The 19,685-nt window shown below is 48.0% G+C and overlaps 1 protein-coding gene across 1 annotated transcript; it reads left to right on the top strand.

The window, feature by feature from the left end:
• Positions 1-15,869: 15,869 nt before the first annotated feature.
• LOC109764910 (uncharacterized) lies at positions 15,870-16,781 on the top strand. Its single transcript, XM_073508923.1, has 2 exons — positions 15,870-16,059; positions 16,151-16,781. The coding sequence occupies exons 1-2, from the start codon at positions 15,961-15,963 to the stop codon at positions 16,586-16,588; spliced, it is 537 nt and encodes a 178-aa protein (XP_073365024.1). The 5' UTR covers positions 15,870-15,960; the 3' UTR covers positions 16,589-16,781.
• The last annotated feature ends 2,904 nt before the right edge of the window (positions 16,782-19,685 follow it).

Raw genomic sequence — 19,685 nt, 5'->3', positions numbered from 1 at the left:
ACACACCCGCAACCGCGCGCTCGTCTCGGACCGCCACGAGTGCCGCGCTAGCCGAGTGGGGCGTGGCGGCCAGGTAAAGCACCAGGGGCTGAAGAGGTCGAGGCGCTACCATCACCGGTGGGCTGGTGAGGTACATCTTGAGGTCTTGGAAGGCCGCCTCGGCCTCCGGAGTCCATTCGAATGGGCCCTTCTTCTTCACAGCTTGAAGAACGGGAGGGCGCGCTCGCCTAGCTTGGAGATGAAGCGCCCCAGCGAAGTTACGCAGCCCGCGAGCTTCTGCATCTCCTTGAGGGTCTGCCGCGGGCTCATCTTTTCTATCGCCTCAACCTTCTCCGAGTTAGCCGCAATCCCTCTGTGCAACACCAGGGAGCCCAGCAGCTTGCCGGACGGGACGCCAAACACGCACTTCTCTGGATTGAGCCGCAAGTTTACCTTGCGCAGGTTGGCGAACATTTCTTTCCAATCTCCAACAAGAGTTCCCGCCTCTCGCGATTTCACCACTATGTCATCGATGTACGCCTCGGCGTTCCTCCCGAGCTGCCACCCACAGTGATGTGCATCAATCGTTGGAAGGTTGCGCTGGCAACGCGTAGTCCGAACGACATGCAGGTGTAGCAGTGCACCCCACACGGGGTCAGGAAAGCCGTCTTTCTCGACATCCTGCACCGCCATCTTGATTTGGTGACAGCCTAAGAAGGCGCCCAGGAAGCATAGCAAGTCACACTCGGCAGTGGAGTCGATGATCTGGTCAATGCGCGGAGGAGGGAAAGGGTCATGAGAGCAAGCTTTGTTGAGGCTTGTGAAGTCGACGCACATGCGCTCCTGCCCGCCCTCCTTGGGGATGATAACAGGATTTTCCAGCCAATCCGGATGCCGCACCTCTCGGACGACGCCAGCCTCTTGCAGCTTGTGGACCTCCTGGACGATGAACGCCTACTTCTCTAGGGCTTGTCGTCGTGCCTCCAGCTTCACCGGGCGCGCGTCGGGGCACACCATCAGGTGGTGCTCGATTACCCCTCGCGGGACACCAACCAAGTCCGTTGCCTCCCATGCAAACACGTACTTGTTCGCACAGAGGAAATTGACCAGTGCCTCTTCCTGGTCCGGGGGGAGGCCGACGCCTATGGTGAAGGCGGGACCTGATCCTCCGTCGTTGTCGACTGGCACCTGCGTCATCTCGACCTAGTCTTGGGAGAACAACTACTTGTTTTTCGCCGGCGCAGCCTCCGGGATCTCCGGAGCGCCCCCACGTCTGGCTGCACGGCCGCCACAGACTTGAAAGCAAGCTTGAGGGCCACGAGCGCGTCCTTGGTGTCCCCCACCATGGTGTGGACACCGCTGCTTCCCGACATCTTCATGACGTTGTAGCCGGGGTGAGTCACTGCCATGAACCTTGCGAGGGCCGGATACCCGAGAATGGTGTTATACGGGAGGCCGATGCGGGTGACGTCGAAGTTGGTGATCTCGGTGCGGTAGTTGTTGCGTGTATGAAAGGTGACGGGGTGGCAGATCCGCCCTAGAGGAAAGGTGGAGCCATCGGCCACCCCCGAGAAAGTCTTGGTGGGGAGGAGTCGGTCGTAAGGCACATGGAGCAGACCGGAGGCTTCCATGGAGAGGACGTTGAGACCAGCGCCGCCGTCGATGAGGGTCCTGGTGACTACAACGTTGAAGATGGTGGGGGTGCAGAGTATGGGGAGCGCGTCGGCGCCGACCGTGGTCTTGGGGTGGTCCCTGGAGTTGAAGACGAGGTCAGCCTCGGGCGCCGCCCAGCCTGGAGGAGCCCCCCACCGCGACTGGGCGGGTCCCACCTGCCGGAAGAGCTGCTTGATGTGGCGGCTTGAAACGGGCGCCTGCGACCCGCCGAGGATGCGCTATGGCATGGGGCGCCAGAGCCGCAAAGTGCGTGACAAACAAATCGCGCAGCTCCTCCCAGGAGGCTACCGAAGACTCCGACAGGTTGAGCGGCCAGGAGCGAGGCACGCCCGTGAGAGCCATAGGGAGCCAATTCGCCATGACCTTGTCATCGCCGCTCGCTGCCCAGATGGCCTCCGCGTATTCCCGGAGGAACTCCGTGGGGTCCGCCACGCAGTCGTACCTCGGCGGCAACTCCGGCCTGAACTTGGGCGGCCAGTGCACCTGTCACAAGGCGGGGGAGAAAGCTCGAAGGCCCGCGATGCCTTCGAACGCGCCTGGCAGCCTGGCGAGTGTAGCTACCCCTGCCATGGGAAACACGCGGCGTGGGCGGAGCGTGGTTGATGAAGAAGCGGACCTCCGACACGCCCCTACCTGGCGTGCCAAATGTCGGATTCAGGGCTCTGCAGACCCAAGACAGGTTCGAACTCTGGGGCATGTGCGAAGAACTCAACCTCTCCAGCCAACCAATTCTTCACCCCCACGGACTAGCTCGATGGACAAGGAAAGGAAGGGACACAACAGTTTACCCAGGTTCGGGCCACCTTGCGGTGTAAGACCCTACTCTTGCTTTGTGGTGGATTAGCCTCGCAAGGGCTGAGGATGAACTACTACAAGGGAAGAACAACCTCATGAGGTCTGTTCTAGTGTGGGTGTGAGCTAGAGAGGTCTCTGCCCTTCTACGGTGGTGGCTAACCTATATTTATAGTGGCCTTGGTCCTCTTCCTCCAAAATGAAGGCGAGAAGGGATCCCACAGGGGCTAATTTTGAAGGGGGACAAGTAGTCCATCCTATCCCAACGAAAGGTGGTCTGCGCCTGCAAAGCTTCTGGTCGTGACGCCGAGGTGGGCTCGGTGATGACATCCGTCCAGCCGTCCTAGCGGTCTTGGTCTCGTTGCACGGGAATGGAAACCTTTGTTTGATTCCTCGGGACCCCGCGCCTGCGCTTGCCTCCTTAGCACCAAAGAGGAAACCTGCTGCTCTGCGCCCGCTGGCGCCTGCCTAGCCTTGGTCCTCATGGTTGGCGGCACCTCAACCTCATGAGGTGGGTGCCTGCATAGAAATCTCCGCTCCTCAGGAGCCAGCCCCCGGGAGGCCACTCCCTCTAGAGGTCTTGGTGTCGTCCGCCTTGCGAGGCTTGGGCCCTCGTGAGGTGCTGAAGATGGGTCGTACCAGGCTGTCGATGGAGCCATGCCGTGGGCCGTAGGCAGGCAAGTCTGGGTACCCTGGTTCCCAGAACCCTGATAGCTACAAACAATTTCTTCTTATGTTCTCCGCTAGATAGGAACTTTGGAGTGATTCTTCATCGCACTTTGAGGGATGGTTATATGATCCAATTAGATTAGCATTGTTGAGAGATTGCACTAGCGAAAGTACGGACCCTAGGCCTCATTTTCAAGCATTGCAATACCGTTTGTGCTCACTTTTGTTACTTGTTACCTTGCTGTTTTTTATTATTACTATCATAAAAATCAATATCTACTATCATTACTATACTTGTAACACCATCACTTTGCCGAACTAGTGCACCTATACAATTTACCATTGTATTTGGTGTGTTGGGGACACAAGAGACTCTTTGTTATTTGGTTGCGGTGTTGTTTGAGAGAGACCTTCTTCACAGCTCCCATGGATTGATAAACCTTAGGTCATCCACCTGAGGTAAAATTGCTACTATCCTACAAAACTCTGCGCTTGGAGGCCCAACACGAGTCTACAAGAATAAAGTTGCATAGTAGACATCAGTCACCAAACCTGTACACTTTGGAAACCCTTGGGGTGTGATGACCCACAAGTAGAGGGGGTCAATCATAGTCCTTTCGATAAGTAAGAGTGTCGAACCCAATGAGGAGCAGAAGGAAATGACAAGTAGTTTTCAGCAAGGTAATGTCTGCAAGCACTGAAATTATCGATAACAGATAGTTTGATAGCAAGATGATTTCTAATGAGCAACAAGTTACAATAGTAACTTAAGTGAAACAAGGCAGCCCAATCCTTTTTGTAGCAAAGGATAGGCAGCAACAATCTCTTATAATAAGTAAAGCGTTCTTGAGGACACACAGGAATTTTATCTAGTCATTTTCATCATGTTTGTTCGATTCGTGTTCGTTACTTTGATAATTTGATATGTGGGTGGACTGGTGCTTGGGTGTTGTTCTTACTTGACCAAGCCTCCCACTTATGATTAACCCCTCTCCAAGCATCCACAACTACAAAATAAGAATTAAGATAAGTCTAACCATGGCATGAAACATATGGATCCAAATCAACCCCTTATGGAATAGCGCATAAACTAGGGTTTAAGCTTCTGTCACTCTAGCAACCCATCATCTAATAACTACTCCACAAAACCCCGCAAAAAATAACTACTCCACAATGCCTTACCTTAGGCCCAAAGATGGTGAAGTGTCATGTAGTCGATGTTCACATGACACCACTAAAGGAAGCAACAATATACATATCATCAAAATATCGAACGAATACCAAATTCACATGATTTCTTATAACAAGACTTCTCCCATGTCCTCAAGAACAAAAGTAACTACTCACAAATCATATTCATGTTCAGGATCGGAGGGGTATTGAATAGCATCGTGGATCTGAACATATAATCTTCCACCAAATAAACCACAAGTACCAATCTGAGGTTTTGAGACAAAGATTGAATACAAGAGATGAACTAGGGTTTGAGATGAGATGGTACTGGTGAAGATGTTGATGAAGATTGGTCCTTCCGCGATGAGAGGGTTTTTGGTGATGACGATGGCTTCGATTTCCCCCTCCCAGAGGGAAGTGTCCCCGGCAGAATTGCTCCGCCGAAGAGCAAATGTACTCTTGCCTAGATTCCGCCTCGAGATGCCGGCGCTTCGTCCCGAAAGTCATCTCTTTATTTATTTTTCCTAGGGCAAATGGTATTATATACCATAAGATGGGCCACGGAGGCTTGCCAGGGGCCCCAGAAGCCACCAGGGCGCGCGCCCAGGGGGTGGGCGCGCCCCGGGGCCTTATGGGCACCTGGGTGGCCTCCTCTGGTATTTCTTTTCTCTATTAGTTTTTTATTTATTTCAAAATAATTCTCCATGAAATTTCATGTCATTTGGAGATGTGCAGAATAGGTATCTCTAACATAGCTTTTTCGGGTCCAGAATTCCAGCTGCCGGCAATCTCCCTCTTCATGTAAATCTTACAAATTAAGAGAGAAAAGGCATTAGAATTGCTCCACAGAGAATTATATTGATAAAAACATCATAAATAGCAGTAGGAAAACATGATGCAAAATGGACGTATCAGGGCGTTCACCGGAATCCGTACAAATCGCTCGGGGCAATCTCCACAACTTAATTGGAGACCCCGAAGCTTGTCTCGGAGCTTTCCACCACAATGATTTAGCTCCACGACACCAACCATCTAGGGCACTAAAGAAACCAAGAGGAACAAGCTCTAGGGTGCCCAAACACCCAAGAGTAATAAGGTTCTCACCTTCACTTCCACGTATCACCGTGGAGAACTCAAACCTATGCAGCAAATGCAATGGAAAGGGCACACGGAGTGCCCAAGTCCTTCTCTCCCAAATTCCACCACAACAACTAATGATATGGAGGAAATGAGAGGAAGAACGAAGAAGAGAAACCAAAGAACTCCAAGATCTAAATCCAAGGGGTTCCCCTCACAAAGAGGAGAAAGTGATTGCTGAAAATGTAGATCTAGATCACCTCTCTCTTTTCCCTCAAGAACTAGCAAGAATCATTGGAGGGATTGACAGATAGCAAGCTAAAAGAAGGTCAATAATGGGGCCAAAACACGAGCTCAGAGGATAAGAACCATTGGGGAAGAGGACCCCCTTAAATAGCCCCCCACAAATCCAACTGTTATGTGCATTGTACGCACACAAGCAGTACTACCGCTCCAGGGAGCGGTACTGCCGCTCAGGCGGAAGATCCCAGAGTATAGTGCAGTGGCAAAGCACCTTGAGGTGGCAGTGTCACCGGAGCGGTACTACCGCTTGCCCCAGTGGTACTAACGCAGGGGTTGAAGTGAGTATGGCGGCAGTACAACGCCTTACTATCGCCCTACAACCGTGAAGAGGGAAACGAGTCCAGAGGGTAAAAAATAAGCGGAAATAGCAGCGGAAGTAGCTGGCCAGTGGTACCGCTTAAAAGCGGTACTACCCTACCTTACTGTCGCCGAAGCGAAAAAGAGTCCAGAAGCCCAAAAACAAGCGGTAGTGCCCGCGGCACTGGACCACGGAAGTACCGCACAAGCAGTACTACCGCTACCCAGGGTGGTACTACCGCTAGTGTAGGATCGAAAGTAGGTCTAGAGGGGGTGATTAGACTACTTGACCAAATAAAAATCTAACCTTTTCCCAATTTTAAGTCTTGGCAGATTTTAGCAATTTAGCACAAGTCAAGCAATCAACCTATACATGCAATTCTAAGAGTGTAGCAGCGGAAAGTAAAACATTGCATATGAAGGTAAAGGGAAGGGTTTGGAGAAGGCAAACGCAATGTAGACACGAAGATTTTTGGCGTGGTTCTGATAGGTGGTGCTATCGTACATCCACGTTAATGGAGACTTCAACCCACGAAGGGTAACGGTTGCGCGAGTCTACGGAGGACTCCACCCACGAAGGGTCCACGAAGAAGCAACCTTGTCTATCCCACCATGGCCATCGCCCACGAAGGACTTGCCTCACTCGGGTAGATCTTCACGGAGTAGTCGATCTCCTTGCCCTTACAAACTCCTTGGTTCAACTCCACAATCTTGTCTAAGGCTCCCAAGTGACACCTAACCAATCTAGGAGACACCACTCTCCAAAAGGTAATAGATGGTGTGATGATGATGAACTCCTTGCTCTTGTGCTTCAAATGATAGTCTCCCCAACACTCAACTCTCTCACACAGATTTGGCTATGGTGGAAAGATGATTTGAGTGGAAAGCAACTTGGGGAAGGCTAGAGATCAAGTCTTGTGGTTGGATTGGAATGTCTTGGTCTCAACACATGAGTAGGTGGTTCTCTCTCAGAAAATGAGTAGTGGAAGTGTAGGCATGTTCTGATGGCTCTCTCATGAATGGAGAAGGGGTGGAGGGGTATATATAGCCTCCACACAAAATCCAACCATTACACACATTAGACCCAACTCGGTCAGACCGAATAGAAGAACTCGGTGAGACCAATTTAGTTCAAAATGTGAATGTTAGGAATCTCGATGGGGCCGGCATGATCAACTCGGTGGGATCGATGTGCTAGGTCTAGGGTAAAACCTCATCTCAGTGTGACCGATTGCATGAACTCGGTGAGACCGATTTCAGCAATGAGCAAACAGAGAGTTGGTCAGGAAAACTCGGTGGGACCGATTGCACATTTTGGTGAGACCGAAATAATTACAACAGGTAACAGAGAGTTTGCAAGGCCATCTCGGTGATACTGAAATCCATATTAGTGAAACCAAATTGTCTAGGGTTTCTGGCTGTGGCTAGGTCAAATGAACTCGGTGGCGCCGGATAGATCAAATTGGTGGGGTCGAGTTTGACTTTAGGTTTTGGACATATGTGGAAATGAGAAAGTGGCTGAGGGTTTTGGAGCAATATCACTAAGCACTTTGAGCAAGTAGACCATTAAGCAACACCTCATCCCCTTTTAATAGTATTGGCTTTCCTATGGACTCAATGTGATCTTGGATCACTAAAATGAAAATGAAGAGTCTTGAGCATTTGCCAATCTTTATCCTTAGCATTTTGAGGGGCCCACATCTCTAGTCCATGCTATGCCAATCACTGAACTTTCTGAAATATTTAACTTGAATGGATATTAGTTCAATGAGCTATATATTGTTATAAATTACCAAAACCACCCGGGGATTAGTTGCACTTTCAATCTCCCCCTTTTTGGTAATTGATGACAACATATATATCAAAGCTTCGACAAATGATAATATGAATGAAATACATCGTCGCTTTGAGAAGTATGTGATAAGCAAGAGCTCCCCCTAAATTTGTGCATTATTTAAAATTTTCTTTTGAATGCAAATGCACAATCGATTAGGATCATGGGTCACTCTTCCATATCACATACATCTTGGTTGAGTGCTCAAAATGAAAGATATAAAGAACATGCACTCATCACAATGGGAAAACATGATTGATCATACACAAATGTCATAGATAGCATCATGCAAGCACACATTAAAGTATAGTATGATCAAACACATGATCACAAGAGTATCTCACAAATAAGCACAAATATTGTAGCATGAATCAAACGAGCAAACGATCAAAGCAAATGATCAAAGTAGCAAGAGAGGCAACAAAAGGCAAAATGCTCTCTCTGTCTCTCTTGAAGCCTAATGATGTATACACTTTCTCCCCTTTGGCAACAAGTTACCAAAAATCTTGAAAATGCATAGTGCTATGCGGCACTCTAGGCACGATCTTCGGGAGCTCCTAAAGTGGTCTTCTGGCTGGTTGCTCCGGTGTGTGTAGATGGCATGGGGAGGATTCCGTCTGCAAAAGCTTCAGCTGGAGTCTGTGGAGCTGGAGGAGTTGAAACTAGAGGTATGACTGAGCAAGTTGCTGCAGGTGCTGAAATGGTAGTCCTGGAGTCTCTGACAACTGGCACAATTGTAGACCTTTGTGCCCTTGGCACTCTCTGAAAAGCATCAGTGGTTGGTCTGTCACTCCTGTCCTCAACTTCTTCCTGGAGCTTCTCCACAGTAGATTGGATGTCTGTAACCTTCACATCTAGATCATGGAATGTCTCAATGATCCTGTCAAGACTTTCTTGATTCTGAGTCAGGGTGGCCAGGCCCTTCTCAATCCTCACAGTAACCTCAAGCAGATAACTGAGTTGATCTTGCTTGGTCTTGAGCATCACTTGTGAAGCATCTGGTGCACTAGCTACCTTTGCTGCTTTAGCAGCCTTTGCTCTCTCTCTCTCTCTCTCTCTCTCTCTCTCTCTCTCTCTCTCTCTCTCTTCTCCTGGGCTTCAGCACTGGTTGGATGAGATTCATCCATGACAATCTCATTGTCTTCAAATTCTTGCCTCAGGGGAAGATGCTCTTTATCAAGAAGATATGTCCCTATTCCCATCTTGGAGTTGATCAACATCTGTATATGAGGGGCATATCCACATGATCTCTTCTGATCAGCTGCAGTTCTCTTCACTGTCTCAACAATCAAAGTCATCACTTTGAACTTCTGTGGCACATCAAACATATGGATCAAGTTGATGGAGTGACCACGAATCATCCTATGATCTCTTGACTTGGGCAATAGAGTGTGCCTCAAGATGGTGTTGATGGTGATCAATCCTGACAGCACATAATATATGGACCCAAGCTTGTGAGTCTCCAAGGCTTCATCTGGAATAGTCTTGTACATGTTTGCCATGGAGTTGTGATCCTTCCTTGGCTTGGCATATACATCCGTGTCATTTTCATCCTCCTTGGGGGCATTGATCAACTTGGCCCATTCAAAAATAGTAGATTGATATCTGGTTCCTTCAGTCATCCAGACAATCTTGCCATCTGGAGAAATGAGCAGTGGAGTATAATTGCATAATCATTTCAGCATCCCACTTTGTCAACTTTTGACCAACAAACTTATCGACTTCATACATCTTGAAGATCTCATGCACACCTGGGAAGTCGTCCTCATTGTCATCAATGTATGTCTAGTCAACCCATCTCATATCACTGACAATAGGCTTCTTGTCTAGCAAGACAGACTCATAGAAGTCTTGCTGTTCCTTGGTGTGGAAACGATAATCTACAGTAGTCCTTCTCCCGGTGGCATAGGGATCAGTCTGTCTCCACACAAAATCCAACCGTTCTGATGGCTCTCTCATGAATATGTGGCAAAGCATGCACAAACACTCTAGCATGTTCTGATGGCTCTCTCATGAATGGACAAGGGGTGGAGGGGTATATATAGCCTCCACACAAAATCCAACCGTTACACACATTTGACCCAACTCGGTCAGACCAAATAGAAGAACTCGGTGAGACCGATTTAGTTCAAAATGTGAACATTAGGAATCTCGGTAGGACTGACATGATCAAGTCGGTGGGATCGATGTGCTAGGGCTAGGGCAAAACCTCATCTCGGTGAGACCGATTGCATGAACTCGGTAAGACCGATTTCAGCAACAGAGAGTTGGTCAGGCAATCTCAGTGGGACCGATTGCACATTTCGGTGAGACCGAAATAATTACAACAGGTAACATAGAGTTTGCAAGGCCATCTTGGTGAGACCGAGATCCGTATCGGTGAGATCAAATTGTCTAGGGTTTCTGGCAGTGGCTAGGTCAAATGAACTTGGTGGCGCCGGATAGATCAAATCAGTGGGGCCGAGTTTGACTTTAGGTTTTGGACATATGTGGAAATGAGAAAGTGGCTGAGGGTTTTGGAGCAATATCACTAAGCACTTTGAGCAAGTAGACCATTAATTAACACCTCACACTTTTTTAATAGTATTGGCTTTCCTATGGACTCAATGTGATCTTGGATCACTGAAATGAAAATGAAGAGTCTTGAGCCTTTGACAATCTTTGTCCTTAGCATTTTGAGGGGTCCACATCTCTAGTCCATGCCATGCCAATCATTGAACTTTTTGAAATATTTAACTTGAATGGATATTAGTTCAATGAGCTATATGTTGTTAGGAATTACCAAAACCACCCGGGGATTAGTTGCACTTGCAGCTAGTGAGCTTCAAAATAGCCCAAGCAAAACAAATGGATGCAAGAAGACCAGAACTACCATAACTTCTACAAATGAGCTCCAAAACAGCAAACTCAAACTTGTTGGATAGATGATGACAAGTACTACCCAACAACGACATGACCATACGCTCTAAAACTCACATAGAGAAACACCAAACAAGAACCAAGAAAGATGATGCAAGGATGCAATGGTTTGAGCTCTCTACGAACGATATGGTCAAGCTACTCACTTGAGAGCCCCCTTGATAGGACGACAATCAATCCTATAACCTGGTCTCCCAACTACCACCATGAGAGCGGTAAAATAGAAAACCTATCAAGGGCAAACCTTTGCCTTGCACATAGTCCACTTGAGCTAGATGATGACAATCTTGACTTCCTTAAGTTAGACCATCTTTCTTGATTCCGTTGGCTCGATGAAGACTAGTTGATTGCTCCCCCATACTCCACTATGGGCGGGCCACTCTTCGACACATCTTCACAAGTCCATTGTCACCACAATGGACGGCAAGCTTCAAGCATGATATCTTTGTGATGCTCCACTTGAACTTGCACACCGCAATCTTGATGAAGATTACCACTTGATGTCATCCTCCATGGGCTGTATGAGATCTTCCTCTTGACGCAAGCCCATGGAAACATACCTAACCCCACATATACCTATCACGTAGACCATGGGTTAGTACACAAAGTGTAATGGACAATGCTTACCATACCATGGGATCACTTGATCGCTCTCGGTACATCTACTACGCTTTGTGTGTTGATCAACTTGATTCACTCTTGACTTAGTTGTGATCAACCTTGTATCATGTCTTCTCTATGACCAATCTTCGGATAATTCCTTGAATAGTACCTTTGTCATCACATAATCTCCTTGAAACCAACAAATGGACTTCAAGAAATAAATATGGACAAAATCCTATGAATATAACTCAAGGAAACCATTAGTCCATAGAGAATGTCATCAATTACCAAAATCACACATGGAGGCACCATACTCTTTCACCAAGCATCTGTAACCACCCTTGGCCGTTGTTGCCACCGTTGACTCCTCACCTTCGCCCCTTGTCACGGCCTCCATCTGCAATGTTCGCCCTAGCTAGAATCTCACCACAGGACACACTTCAATTCCCCACACACCTTTAGACAATTCTCACATCAATTGGCCCTCCATAATGATCAGCCTGGAAAGGGAATTGTCTTCAGCAGTAAAGTTTCTCCTAAAAAATTGCCTCAGATTCTGATATGTCTCAAACGTACCTATAATTTTTAATTTGTTTCATACTGTTATATTGTCATTTATAACTTGTATTATCATTTTATATTATTTTTCTGGACTAAACTATTAATTTAGTGCCCAATGTCAGTTCCTGTTTTCTGCTTGTTTTTGTTAGCACAAGAAATCAATATCCACGAAGGTCAAAATACGTTGCTGATTTAACACGATTTTTCGCTCCCTCGCCATGCGTTGAGCACAAAACACTAGAATGATCATAAGTACTAGTGTACGCAATATCTAAAACTTTATAAATATTCACAATTTCTGGAAAATTCCGTAAAGATCACATACACATATGGCCATGAAAACTAATTTATGACGAATTCTTGAAAATCATATGAATAGTTATGATTAGGGGTGGGCACTTTGTGACCGAAAACCAAAAAATCAAATCATTTTGACCGTTTTGACGGTTTATTCGGTGTTCTGTTTCAAGGTTCGGTGTGAAACTTGGCTGCTATTTGGTGTTTGGTGTTGCGTTCGGATTTACTTTTTTCTCAGGTGCCTGGATGTAGCGACCAGACCTCAAACAGTCTAGTCTCTGTGCATCAGTGTCATCCCTGGATCGGTAATGCTGACACGCACAGTACTTGAAGGATTTATAACAGAGTAGCAATCACACACTTATTACATCGAATGTCTCAAAAGAGAAATTATTACAATAAATATGGCTTAGGCCATCTAATTACGATAACAGCGGAAGGCTTGGAAGATAAAGTGAGTCCATCAACTCCAACGGCATCACTGAGTATAAGACCACGACCTAAGGCTCCTTACTCGTCGTCTGAAAAGTCTGCAACATGATACATTGCAGCCCGAAAACGGGTCAGCACATGGAATATGCTTGCAATGTAACACATAGAGAGTAATGAACAGAATAATGCTATCACTACATGCATATTTGGCTGGTGGAAAGCTCTATGGTTACAGTTTTTGCGAAAAGCCAATTTTTCCCTACTGCAAAGGAATATATTTTTATTTAACTACAAAGTTGGTTAAAAAATATTGAGAAGGTAAACCCCCTCTCAATCCCAATTAAAAGTAATCATTAACAACCCAACAAAATTAGTTAAGTATAAGATGATGAGATTCACATGATAATCCAAGAACTAGATACTCAAGATGTCCATAACCGGGGACACGGCTAACCATGATTAGATTGTACACTCTGTAGAGGTTTGTGCACTTTTCCCCATAAGACCCGATCTCCTTCGTTGGATTTCTCGCACTACATGGTGTTTGAGAAACGGATGACCGAGACACAGTCTTTCAGAAGCGTTAGCACCTTACGATGGGTAGACAGTTACACCTACTTTCCCCTACATCTGTTAGTCTACCACTGTAAGAGTTCACACGACTTAATCAACTATGCTAGAGCCCATAATAGCATGTGGCTGCACACGGAAGTTTCTAGCATGAATAATCTCATGATCCCTTTGAGCCTGGGTGGCGGTCCATAAAAAAACAGGCAATCACTGGAATACCCAGGTGCCTCAATCCACCCAGATGTGTGTTTAAGTTGCCACCTTAAGTAAACCATTAATTAACAATCTCACATCTGTCATGGATACACTCACCCAATCCACGTCTACTATCATAGCATAGCAATAAGCAAACGTAGAAGTAACTCCCAAAGGTTGATAATAAAACAGGTAATAGGTACTACCTCATCTACTTCCCGATACCCACAATTTAATTAGATCCTAATCATGCAATTGTTTGAGGATTGATCTAATGCAATAAAACTGGGTATGAAAAGAGGTATGATCAAAGTGTTACTTGCCTTGCTGATGATCCGTGAAACCTAGAGATTCGAAGTAGCACGCTGCGCACTCCGGGTACTCTATCGCAAACAAACAAGCATACAATAAGCACTCATCTAATGCATAGGTAAAACTCAAATAAAAGATCTAACCAGAAAGTTCAACTTAAGAACTCCGGTTTGCAAAAAGAATCAAATCAAACGAAGCAACGAAAGTCAAACGGCGAAAGAAACAATCTTCGTTTACTAATCTGGACCTAAGTCAAATTTTACAGTAGCAAAACTTGTTTGAGTTGGTTAAACGGAAATAGGGTTTCGAGACGAAACTCTAGGCGCTTGAATCGCCTGATTCTGATAAACGAGTGAAAAGTTATACTAGAACGAAAAACAGATCGGAAATCGCGATCAGAAATAATCGCGGAAAAATCCGAGAAAAAGAAAACGGACGAACAGGCTAACGAACGAACGTTCGCTGTCTACGAAAAAAACGAAAACCGTTCGTTAAAACGAACGAACAAACGAGTGTTCGCTGAATAAACTAAACCGGAAAAAACGGATTTAGGGTTTTAAAAAAAACGAACGAAAAACCGGATGGAAAACCGAACGGTTTTCTCGAGGAAAACCGCCGGCGGCGGCGCGGTGGTCAACCTCGGTGGGGCGACGGGCGGCTTCGATTGGGCGGCGGGACGGCGGCGGGCGGCGGCAGCTCGGGCGACGGCGTCGGACGGCGGGCGGCAGATCGGGCTAGGGTTAGGGTTTTCAGCGGCGGGGGCGACTTGGGCTGACGGGGCCTCGGGGGCGCGCCTTATAAGGGCCTGGCCGGGCGGAGTCCTGGCCGAATACGGCCCAAGGTCGGTTCGCGTTTTTTTAAAATAATTTCACGCAGAAAAACAAATAAAAGAAATACTAAATGGACTCCAAAAATCCCGAAATAAATTTTCCCCGACTTCTAAAATCAAGCCGGACAAGATGAACATTTATTTGGGGCTTAAATGCAATTTTGAAAAACGCGTATTTTTCCTAATTCAAATAATAATCAAATAAAATCAAATATTTGTTTTTAATATTTTTCCTCCAATATTTCATTATTTGTGGAGAAGTCATTTTATCCCCTCTCATATATTTTGATTAAAATATTTTCGGAGAGAAAAATAATTAAAACAAATGATCCTATTTTCAAAATTTGAGAAAACCCAAAATATGAAAATAACGAAATCCCCAACTCTCTCCGTGGGTCCTCGAGTTGCGTAGAATTTCTAGGATCGCAAAAAAATGCAATAAAATATGTTATGCGTGATGATCTAATGTATAACATTCCAAATTGAAAATTTGGGACGTTACACTGGAATTTCCTCTCCGACCAGTCACTTTTTTCCTTCTTCCTTCCTTCTTGGCCGGACCTCGCCGGAGAATAACTAGCCCCACCATCTATCTTAGGGTGAAGTAATGGCCTTATTAACTATCTTATTAGAGGTGGGGGGCAGGGGATCGCCGGAGGTTCTCATGGATGGTGCCGGGCTTAGAGGGATGGCCGAGGCGGTGGCTAGCAATGGCAGGGGGAGCGTGAGGCGGTGCGTGATAGCGACCGTCGGCCACGGGTGATGGAGACTGGCGGTTATGGCGGGGTAGGCAAGAAGATGATGAACAGTAGCACGATCTATTTTGGGCCACTGGATCAAGATTTGACAATTTTCGTATAAAAAGCAGTTGATGCAACTGTTTTTTCCAGGCGCCTGATAAATAGAGCCTCCCTTCTACTTCCTCCGTTTCTAAATATAAGTCTTTTTAGAGATCTTTTTATGGATGTATGTAGATATATTTTAGAGTAAAATTTTCACTCAATTTGCTTTGTATGTACTCCCCCGTCCCATAATATAAGAATGTTTTTGACACTAATATAATAACGTTTTTAACATAACACTAGTGTCAAAAACGTTCATATATTATCGGACGGAGGGAGTAGTTCATATTGAAATCTATATTTAGCAACGGAGGGAGTAATTTTCACCCGGTCACCCGGGAGTAATTGAGCTGCTCGCCCGCCCCTTCTCTAGACTCACAATCCGCGGCACCACCCCCCCCCCCCCCCCCCCCCCCCTCCAGCCAATGAGATCGCAGCATTCCCACCACCCCGGATCGCTCCCCTCCCTGACTATAAGTACGCCTCGACCCGGTTCTCTCGAATCCATCCACCTCTCGAGATCTTTTCTGAAGCCGCAAGCGAGCAGAGCACACCGCACACGCAGCAGTTTCCCTTTCAGACATTTTCTTCGATTAGCCACCATGACTGCCTTGGCCAAGCCCGCCGCCTCAGCGCCGAAGCCCTCCGCCGCCAAGCCGAAGGCGGCCGCCGCTGGTGCCTCCCACCCGACCTACTTCGAGGCGAGCGTTTGAACCTCTCCTCTGTTCCCCTGCGATTGAATGGTTTTGACTGCGATTGGGACTGATTGGATTTGATTTCGATCTTGCGCAGATGATCAAGGAGGCGATCGCGGCGCTCAAGGACAGGACGGGGTCGAGCTCGGTCGCCATCGCCAAGTACATCGAGGAGAAGCACGGCAAGGCCCTCCCGGCCAACTTCAAGAAGATGCTCTCCGTCCAGCTCCGCGCCTCCGCTGCCAAGGGCAAGCTCGTCAAGGTCAAGGCCTCCTACAAGCTCTCCGACGCCGCCAAGAAGGACGCGCCCAAGGCCAAGGCCACGGCCAAGCCCGCCAAGGACGCCGCCAAGGCCAAGAAGACGGTGGCCGCGAAGCCCAAGAAGACCGCCGCCGCTGGCACCAAGCGCAAGGCACCCGAGCAGAAGAAGCTGGTCGCCAAGGCCAAGAAGTCGCCTGCGGCCAAGGCCAAGGCGAAGCCGAAGACCGTCCGCTCCCCGGCCGTCAAGAAGGCCCGCAAGGTCGCCGCGGCTTGATCTGATCTGATCTGATAGGTGGTTTTAGGTGTGCGTTGGTGTTCTGGGTCTGTACAAAAGGATGCCTCATCCTCCCTGATTTAGGTTTCGGTTCTGCTAGGCAGGTTCTATGTCTCGTTGGTGGTGTCTGGAATGTTCAGGTATCAAATGTATCCAGCTCTAACTCTGAAATGGATTTGCAGTTTCCTGAGAATAGCGATTGTTTGTTGGTTGTACTTCTTTTTTGTTACGAGTTGGTTGTACTTCGATACTGAGCATTTGCGATCCTCAATTTCCCCTTCGCCCCTTTCTACTTGTTCAAGTTCAGTTGCGGCCTCTGGGCAGGTTCGACAAGATTGAGGGCACTGCGCACGGTAACGGCCTCGTACCATGCGGTGGAACTCCCGATCACCCCTCAATCAATTGTAAACGAGGGGGTAGGAACGGCGGTCGACGGGTCGCCTGACAATTCCGCAGGGTTTCGACCATCCGGGCATGCCTGGCTGTTGCGGCTGCGTGCTGATCAACTTCCATCGGCGATGTGCAGAGAGAATCACATGAATCGCCAGTTCCAAACCGCCGCGTGACACCGTGTGGTGTGTGTGGCTGCCCGTCTCGCCAATCCACTCCACTAATCCCGCGCTTGCCGATCAACTCTCCAACGGCGACGCCATCCGACGTCCCAATTAAAAGCGCGTAGTCCGCGCAATGAACCGTCCCGATCTTTTTCACATCTAACCCCCTGTGTAGCAGTTGCGAGGAATACATCCTTTTGAGTAAATGAAAATGCCCTGGCAGAAGCACAACGAAGCGACACGTGTCGCTTTCCACCATACCCTATTACAAAATGTACACGTGTGGGCAGGTCACAGCTGCCAGGTGTGTCACTTAGAGCATCTACAGCCGGGCGCCTCAAATCCGCCTCATACGTCCGGGCAGGCCGCCCGGACACTGCCCGGTCACAATTTTTTGACCTAGACGGCCCCTCAAACTACCTGGCCAAACGGGCCGGCCCGGCCCGGCCCGGCCCATCGTAATCGTGCTTGGCCCGACCCGGCCCGCCAGGGCACGATTACTATACGGGCCGTGCCGACCCGCGTGCTATGCCCCCAGGCCCAGGCACGACCCAGTTAGTAAACGGGCCGGCACGTTGGCCCATTTAGCACGGTGGGCCGCATATTTTTAGCCTATTATTTGACGCACTGAGCGTTTTTAGCCTATTTTTACATGTTGGGCCATATATAGATGTATAAAAAAACGTAATCGGGCCATGCCGTGCCGGCCCGCGTGCCCAGCCTCCAGCCCAGGCACGACCCAGGGCGTGTCGCGTGCCGTGCCTGGCCCGTTTAGCCCGTGCCGTGCCTGGCCCAAGGCGGGCCGTGCCGGCGTGCTCACGGGCCGGCCCGAAAAACCCGGCCCATTTGGCCAGCTATACCTCAAACGACCCTCAAACCTCCGGGCCAACCGGCACCCCTCATATCCAGCACAAATATGGGGCGGATATGGGGCGTCCGGATGTGCCCGAGCACGCCCACCAAGTCGGACCGGACCCGCGCTGGCCCACCCGACCCCACATAATTTCTCCCCATCCGCTCATCGGACCAAACCCTAGCCACTTCACTCCACTCCCCTCCGCCACCCAAACTTGTCTCCGGCGACATCCGGCCGTCTCCGGCATGGCGGGGAGCGAATCCGAGTCCTTCACCTCCAGATCCGTCGAGCTGAGCTCATCCCACGCGGGCCCGAGGAGGAGATGGTCGTCCGGCTTGCGCTCCGCCGTGCCCCGGAGGAGGCCCGTGCACGGCTGCGCTCGGACTCCTTTCGTAAGGAATCCATTGCGTCCGCCCAAATGGCGCATGGATCCGGCGCTGGGCCTGTCGTAGCTGCCTCAGCGGAGGCCGTGCGGTCTGTCTGGCGTCCGAACACGCTGGGGCTTGAAATACGTCGGTATTTCCCCAAAGAGGAAGGGATGATGCAACACAGCTACGGTAGGTATTTCCCTCAGTCATGAGGCCAAGGTTATCGAACCAGTAGAAGAACCACGCAACACCACGTAAATAGCTCATGTACACAAAGAACAAATACTTCCAACCCGACGTAAGAGAGGGGTTGTCAACCCCTCACGGGTAAAAAGATAGGTAAAATTATAGTAGACTGGATAAATAGATCCGCGGGAACGCGAGATAAAATAAATAATAATAAATTGCAGCGAGGTATTTTTGTATTTTTGGATTCATAGATCTGAAAATAAAAGCAAATATAAATAGATCGCGAAGGCAAATATAATAAAGAAGAGACCCGGAGGCTGAAGATTTCACTAGTGGCTTCTCTCGAGAAGAATAGCATATGGCGGGTAAATAAATTACTGTTGGGCAATTGATAGAACTTCAAATAATCATGACGATATCCAGGCAATGATCATTACATAGGCATCACGTCCAAGATTAGTAGACCGACTCCTGCCTGCATCTACTACTATTACTCCATACATCGACTGCTATCCAGCATGCATCTAGTGTATTAAGTTCATTCAGAAACGGAGTAATGCAATAAGAACGATGACATGATGTAGACAAGATCTATTTATGTAAAAATAGACCCCATGTTGTTATCCTTAATAGCAGTGATACATACGTGTCGGTTCCGATTCTGTCATTGGGATCAAGCACCGTAAGATCGAACCCATCACAAAGCACCCCTTCCCATGGCAAGAAAAATCGATCTAGTTGGCCTAACTAAATGTGACGCCCGGATAATTAAACTACAGTGATCCCCTGCTAACGATGCCACGTCACCTCTGTTACTGTTGCTACTATCGTGTTGGATCAAAACTATTCAAATTCAAATTTGGATTTTTGTCAAACAACAAATTTTTTCAAACATTAAAACAAAAATGTTCGGAGTGTGCAGTTAAATGCCTAGGAAATTATAGTGCAGAAAACACATTTTTAGAAAATGCCTAAATACATTAAAATGAATTAAAAGAAAAAAGGAAAAAATGAAAAGAATAAAATTAGGAAAAAAAACACAAAACTAACTAAAAGACAAAAGGCAAGCACCCCCCGGGCTCCGGCCCAGCAGGCCATCAGGCCCACTGGGCCAACCCACCAGGCCCAGC

This window comes from Aegilops tauschii, chromosome 2, assembly GCF_002575655.3.
Source record: "Aegilops tauschii subsp. strangulata cultivar AL8/78 chromosome 2, Aet v6.0, whole genome shotgun sequence".
NCBI classification, from domain to species: domain Eukaryota; kingdom Viridiplantae; phylum Streptophyta; class Magnoliopsida; order Poales; family Poaceae; genus Aegilops; species Aegilops tauschii.
This window is presented reverse-complemented; position numbering and strand designations above follow the sequence as displayed.